This window comes from Varroa jacobsoni, unplaced genomic scaffold (assembly GCF_002532875.2).
Source record: "Varroa jacobsoni isolate VJ856 unplaced genomic scaffold, vjacob_1.0 scaffold_1058, whole genome shotgun sequence".
NCBI classification, from domain to species: domain Eukaryota; kingdom Metazoa; phylum Arthropoda; class Arachnida; order Mesostigmata; family Varroidae; genus Varroa; species Varroa jacobsoni.
In genome coordinates, this window is record NW_019213960.1 from 76,025 (window position 1) to 83,511 (window position 7,487).

The 7,487-nt window shown below is 42.3% G+C and overlaps 1 protein-coding gene across 1 annotated transcript; it reads right to left on the reverse strand.

The window, feature by feature from the left end:
• LOC111266142 (putative histone H1.6) lies at positions 1-1,281 on the reverse strand. Its single transcript, XM_022843340.2, has one exon. The coding sequence runs from the start codon at positions 1,181-1,183 to the stop codon at positions 575-577; it is 609 nt and encodes a 202-aa protein (XP_022699075.1). The 5' UTR covers positions 1,184-1,281; the 3' UTR covers positions 1-574.
• Between the last annotated feature and the right edge of the window lie 6,206 nt (positions 1,282-7,487).

Below are 7,487 nucleotides of genomic sequence, written 5' to 3' on the forward strand. Positions count from 1 at the left end.
TTTGGTTTCCACTACGCTTCGTTGAAGAAGCTTTTATTTTCAGCTTGTGAAATAATGATAAATATATGTATTTTTTACTACGCTTCGTTGTAGAAGCTTTTATTTTCTGCCTGTGAGATACTTCGTTGGGGAAGCTTTTATTTTCTGTCTGTGAAATAATGATAAATATATGTATGTACAACATATTTACATTAAATAACTTCTCGGCGGCCACCAATAGCCAAATACAACTTCTATCAACATTGATGCATTTTACAATGGTTACTATGTGTTAACGTAGCATGGATTGTTGATTATCGGCAATTTTCGGTGACGTCTACACGAGGGGATGAACAGATGAATTTCCGTCGATGAAATAACCGTTAGACCAGTTGGGTTCTCTACACAAACGCCCATTACTGGTCCAAGCTGGTATCACCGTTAACAGCACCATGAATGCAAAATGATTCGTAGTGGTGATAATGAAAGTGGTTGTCTGCTTATTTAATACGTTCTAGGCCATTGGCCGCTTCCTAGAGGCTCGCTTAAGAAGGCTGTCTGGTAGGCAGGCCAAGCCGAGAGGCAGTGAGTTCACCTACTTCTTGGCAGGGGCCTTCTTTGCGACGGACTTCTTTACTTTAGGAGTAACGGCTTTTTTCGCTGCAGGCTTCAAAGCTTTTTTAGGTGTTTTCGGCTTCTTGGCCATTTTCGGCTTCGAAGCCTTTTTCTCCGCCACAGCCTTTTTAGGCTTTAGTTTGCTTGGGGCCTTTGCCTTAACAGTCTTTGGCTTGACAGTCTTTTTCTCACCAGCGGGCTTTGCTGCCTGCGGCTTCTTCGCGACCTTCGGCTTTTTGACAACCTTAGGCTGGACAGGCTTTGTGACTTTCTGTGCCAGTCGGAACGATCCAGACGCACCGGTTCCCTTAACACGCTTCAGTAGTCCGGTTTCGACACCACGCTTCAGAGCAATCTTGAGGTGTGCCTGCGACACCTTATCATCGCAAGTCTTAAATGTGGCCTGGATGTACTTTTGAATAGCTTGGCGGGACGATCCTCCGCGGTCCTTAAGAGTTTCGACGGCTTTCTTGATCATGTCCTGATACGAAGGATGGGTTGAAACCTTCTTCGGAGCCTTAGGCTTAACGGCCTTGACTTTCTTCGGAGTAGCCGGAGCGGCAGCAGGCACAACAGCATCCATGGTCATTTTTTGTGTAGGTCGAACGACCGAGAACAACTACGCCAGGTTTTTCGCTCTCGCGTCCTCTCTGCTCAACTACTGGGAACCAACTGCCCGCCACAACGCAAAGTGCCTCTTATAAAGAAAACGAAGGCACCCGGGCGTGCTGGCGCTCTCCCCGAACAGCTGCGCGCCGCTAAAGCGGCCGTTTATGTTTCGTATTTGTGTTTCTTAACAGGCTAGCGGCCAATTTTATCTGGGAACGAGTTTGTGGATTTTTGTCACGAAGGTCGCATTCTGTAGACGAGAAATTCAACTACAGTTGAGTTAAATCTCAAAATTATCGACCCAATAGCTCTGTTGAAATTCTAGAAATTTGACGAATGACGTCGCATTCGAAAATCGACTGTATCTTACAAAACTGCTGTAAACTTCGTCCTGGTGCAAGAAACTTGTGTGAAACGTATGCAGATACATTCGGAAAGGATCACAGATTACAAATGGGTACAAATCGGACGTGAAATCTCTTTTTCAGCGGGCTATAATTCGAAAAAACTCAAGGCGGGAAGCACACTGCCGTGGTGGCAGCCATCTTGTCGGGAGGTGGCCCATTCAGTATATGAAACTTTGTATGCAAATTTTAACTAAACTACTGCATCGACTTCAATGGTTGTGCTATTATTTTGTTCACTGTTTTCTCGGCCATCCAAAATCCACGCTTGCAAAAAATTTTGCAGCCAATAAAGATACACATAGTCGAAATTTCAACTGGGTGGAATCAACCCGGGCCACAAACAGCTTGGCTTGACCCCATTGCTTACTTCAAATAACTAAAAAATATGCTTCATTTTAAGGGTTTTCCGGGACGCATTTGAAGCATTGTAACTTCGCAGAAAAAGGCGCAACTTTGAACCAAATCAGTGGCTGAAAATCGAAGAAAATTGAATCTAAACTTTGTCTACGGGATTTTTGCAGGAGCGGTGTGGCCATCCGTTCAGTCGAACTTGAGAAGCGGTTCCGCCTTGTTTTTTGCGAAGTGCCGTTAGTTTTTCGGTTATCCTTGTTTCCACTTTTATTTTACTGAATATTAGAGTTCTATGCATGTAGAAGTTAACGATAAAGTCGTTCTTTTTTTATACGTATATTGTTAAAAAACGCAACCTGCAAAATCGTGTTCTCGTGATACCCTTTAGTAGAGAAGGCAGGCCAGTTTAGCTTGTCGTGGTCGGCCAGTAATCACTTGACGGCCAGGCTTGCCTCAACCGAAAGACGTCTTTTTTTGAGAAGGTCCCAGTTGCAATATTTTGTTAGCTAATTGTTAGCCATGATAATAGTCTCATGCTGCTGAATGGAGACTTGATTCCGACCGTAGGTAGTTTGTGCCTTCTTTGAAATGCCCAACTCAATGAAACGGGCCTGAGAACATTGGCAAATCCTGCCACTGCGTCGCGCAGACTGTAGTTGTATAAGGATTGCGGCCGTTCTGTTAAATGGGCTCGATACGTCCGAGTAGCGCTTCGATAAATCATGTAGCTTGATGGTACTTATTGTAAGCGAGTTGACCGGATGTGGATATCATTTCATACGAGATATTTGTTTCAATTTTGAGTGTACGATCGCATCTGGTAAACTCTGTCAATTATGGAGCAAGGTCTGCTTGACCGTAGTGGAATTCTAGTGACCATTGTGCTATACATCATTTTCTATATTTCTAAGCGATAATATTCATTAATAATCGGTAAAATCATCAAAGTGCTTCATCTATTTTAATTGACGTGATGGCAGAGTTGGAACGGAACGGCCATGTTGATATGGGGATATTTTGCTTTTTATAGCTTAGCTTTCTTCTTACCTTGCTCAGCTTGGACAAATATTTAATTGTGTTGTATGATAGCAAATCTAATTGGTTCAACTCCCAAATGTTTAAAGCAAATGCATCAATCAAATATTATAGGGTGGGAATAGTAGTAAAAGAGATATCGACCCAGGTTTAAAATTAGTAGACGGTATCCGAGTATCAAGACGACTGGAGATGGCCGATTAAAGCCCCAAAACGCGACTGCGGCAAAAAAAATACAGAATTTTAGCTCGAAATTTGCCTTTTGTTAAGGACAAATGTTTTACATACGTAAATAAGTGCATAAGTTATTCGTGCGACTCATAGATAATTGATAGAAGAATATGTCTGCCGTTAGAATATATGCGAAGAAAACCGGAAACCGCTTGAGTTTGAAGCCGCATGGAAGGTTTTTGCTTGAGAGACGTCTAGCCTGCTACGATTTTGAGTTCGAGCCATGGCTAGCCGTGGGAATGGTCCCTATTCTTCAACGACAGCTGGTAAAATTCAAACATTTAGGCAATTTAATTAACCATGACCTTGATTTAGGAATGCTGGATTGTTAACTAACTTGATGACGTGCCTGGCCAATCTGATCCCTCTATATTGTAACGCTACAAACTAAAATAAGGGTCCAGTCGGAATCCGTATAAGCTGACGTGCGTTTTCGGCCACTAGTTACGAGTGTCAAGTTAGACATTACTGCATGTAGTATAGCCACTCATACTGCTTTCTATTCTAGTAGGTCGTATAGCTTACATGTAGGGGCCATCTCTATGTGGTAACAATGATGTTGGACGAGTGGGATCAGGACCTTGTTTGCTTCTCCCATCCCGCTCTGATCTGCGATAACTTACCCCGTGGAAAATTAGGATTGACGAGTTAGTTAAGCAACGACAGAGCGTCATCAGAGAATCCGCTACGAACTATAAGTGATACGAGTCCCGTGCGTTCGAAACAGAATTACGCGAATTGGATATCATATGTTTATGTCTGTTTGGCTTGGGATGTATCTATCTGTTTATGATCCATTTTGTTGGACGTAAATGCTTATGCTAACGGCTGTACATACAGTTGAATTGCGTGGGTTTGATTTGCTATTTTAACTACAACTATGACGACTACTGGCGCGTATGCGATCAGAGTTTTCGTCTTTGCGGCAGCCATCAAGACAGTAAATACCCAAAGAGCCGTCTGCGTTTGTCGCCGTGCTGTCCGGTATCCGCTGTCCTTCGGCATTTGTTCGCTGATATGTAATTGTTTCGGCGCATACGCGTTAGTTAGTAGAGTGTCGATTTGGTAACTCAGCGTATCACCGCCGTGTTCTCTGCTAATAAAAGCTAAAGAAATCTGCGACCACCAATAATGGGCGAACTAACAAACAAGTCGTAACTAATTAACGTCCTAGATGCCCCCGGTAGCTAAGGAGGCTCCAGTCGAGCAATGGTAAAGTATGGCTCGAGGCTTTAGGAGTCGGCCTGTAATGGAAATTGTGTTTGCCTTTACGCTTGTCGCTGTTTTCAGCTATTCTGACCAGAGCAAAACCATTGGCTGTTGTCGCGGCGGTAACGGAAGACCCCATATTTCCATCGTGATGCGCTTGATTAGTTGAAATCAAACAGGTTTCACAAGCGCCGCAATAGTTGTCCGCATCGGTTGCGTTTATTGCAGAAATCAAGTAGCAGGCAGCGATTAGCGACGGCTATCTCTGTAGCAGCATTTGAGTAGCTTTCGCTCTTGCTGGCCGCCACGTTTGGTGACGGTGCAAATATTGAGGCCCTAGCGAGGCACCATTCGCCGATTATGTACTTTTTGCCTTTTACTGATTTCTACTGCTGCTGCTCTTGTTGCCGTGGTCGCAATTCGAGCGCCGCCACAATCAGAGTAAGTTGTAACCTCAACATCTTCACTGCTTGAACCTCGCTGTTTTGCTTGGCTGACTGAGCGGTTGCCGCAGGCGTTCCATTGCAAGCTCAACCGGGAGCTTCTGCGATGCTGCCGCTGCTGCTATTGTAGTAATGTCAGCGTCTACGCTGTTGCAGGCAGAGTCGCTCTGCTGCGTGCAGCTGGGTTCAGGGCAGGCGAGGAAGAGGGGTTACTCTCTAAGCTTTGTCAGGTCAGGACTAACCTTGAGAGTTGTGCTTAAGGTTTGCTACTTCGGGTGTTCCGTTTGTATTTGTGTGCAGATATGCGTCTTCGATCAGGATGCGAGCGCAGAAAGTGCCTATTTTAACATTAGCTGGTAATACATAACACAGAGCCGGTAGCAAAGAGAAGACTAATACTTAATAGATCTCTAGTTAATAGGTTCTTTAGCCAAATTGATCGTCACAAATTAAAATAAATAAGTAATCTCTGAATAAATGAAGCATAATTAGTAGTAAGCCGTTTTATGTCAAATCTTTAATCTAAAAGGTGACCATAAACAACGCGAAATGGCGATATGGCACTTTAAATAAAATGTTGCATGAAAAAATCGGTTAAGGTTTTTTTTACACAAGTTCTCAATTTATGTCGATTAAAACAAAAAAGCACTCTTTGGTGCGGGCGTTCACATGGACAAATGTGTAACCGACTGATTCGAAAAACTTGTGCTTATCATATCTAAATTAACGTAACAGTATATCCTAAAAAGATTCTGAGGCTGCAATTTGGTGGAGTTCTTCTTATCTTATGAGAGTACGAGTATACGCGACAAAAAAGAGAGCTTCAAAAACCCGGAGCCTCGGACGCAAGCTAAGCGTGCTCAAGCCACACTCAGCTGATGGTCCCGCATCACATCTGTATCTCTATTTAACAAATATATCAGTATTTCGTAATATCATAGGGCATACATTATACCACGATAGAGAGCTAAAGTGGTCAAAACATCTCTCAAAACATATCGCTAGCAATCGTACCAAAATCGGCATGGCTTTCTGCGTACTTGTTTACACTAGCGTCTGTATAATACCACACAGTATGCAATGATAAATGATCGTCGTAGTATACCGTGTAATCGTTTCTACTTGGCAACAAGCATTGACGCAAAAACTTGAGTAAGGAACACTTGTCACAAATACCATAGCTAATCATTTTGTTATTCTGGCACGAAGGTACCTCGTTCAGACCTCGTAAGGGCAGACACTGCGTAGTTTATGGCTTCTGTAATAGTAAAATTGAACGAGGCTTGAGACACAGAAGTTATATAGTATCCCAGACCGACGGTCGGCCAAGAGAAAACATCTTGTTACCGAGGTTGTACCAGAATTACGATTGTAGCATATAGGGATATCTGTAACATCTATCATAGGATACCATTGAGCTCTCGATCAATTTATCGTCTACGCCTTGATATGGATACTCTATTAATCTACGTTCTACAGTAATATTTCTAGGTATATATCGTTTTACAATATAATAAACTAGGGTTGGATACTAGTACAAAAAAAAAAGTAAATAAGGTCAAATCCGCGCGTTACCACGTAATTTTATAACATGGTATAAAATTATGTTGATATTACAATTTGTCAGGGTTACACCTTTATTACAGGGTTATTACAGCTTAAGCTTTCGTATAATATGACATATTTTATCAGTTAGTAAGTAGTTCCCTATAGAATGCTAGTGCTATAAAATCGTTGTTACTTAATCACAACTACTTCCTTATTGTACCTCGGTTATGCTTCAGTCCAAGCGTACTCATTAAGGGCCTCGGCAGTCCTTAGCGAAATAACAAATGAGAACGGATTGAAACGAAAAATATCGTGATCTTTCTAGGAGTATAATTAATAATCTTGTTGTGGGCCTATTTTAATGACTATATTTTTGTTGAATAATATTTGCTATTTTTGACTTACTTTAGCTCTGCGCAAAGTGGCAAAGCTTGTGTCCGCGACGATCTGGACATGCCGGTACTCTCATCTCACTGTAACCAGTTGACCTTGACGCCTCGTTTCAAGGTCAGTCTGAGGGGCCCCAACGATAACTTATCATCACACATATCGTGAGTTCCCAAAAGTTTCTTTCGATGGCGAACTTCCATTTTTCGGATCAGCAGATAGGAGGTAATAGACCATACACGATAACAATATTAGTAAAAGCCTTTCCCAGGAACAGCTGAACAGTGCCAGGACGGTCGTTTACGTTTAAATTTTGCGTTTCTTAAGGTTGAGGCCAATTTCGCATAGAATTAAGTCTATTGATCTTTCCTAAAGTAGATGCATTGTGTACGACTGTATGTGTCCTAAATTAAAAAAAAACTCGAGTTAGTAGCCATGTTGAATTTCTCACTATTTAAAGAATGGTGTTGTAGTTAACTTTTGGGCGTGTCTCGCAAACTAAACTTCCCTATTCTGCCAGGAAGTTCTGTAAAGCTTACTTCAATACATTTGGAAAGGATCATAGAGCAATAGGCAACACGGAGCACTTATAAATTGTTTTAGTTAAGGGGTCTTAATTAAAAAAAAATCGAGGCGGGGAACACAGCTTTGCCATGGCAGCCATCTTGTCGGG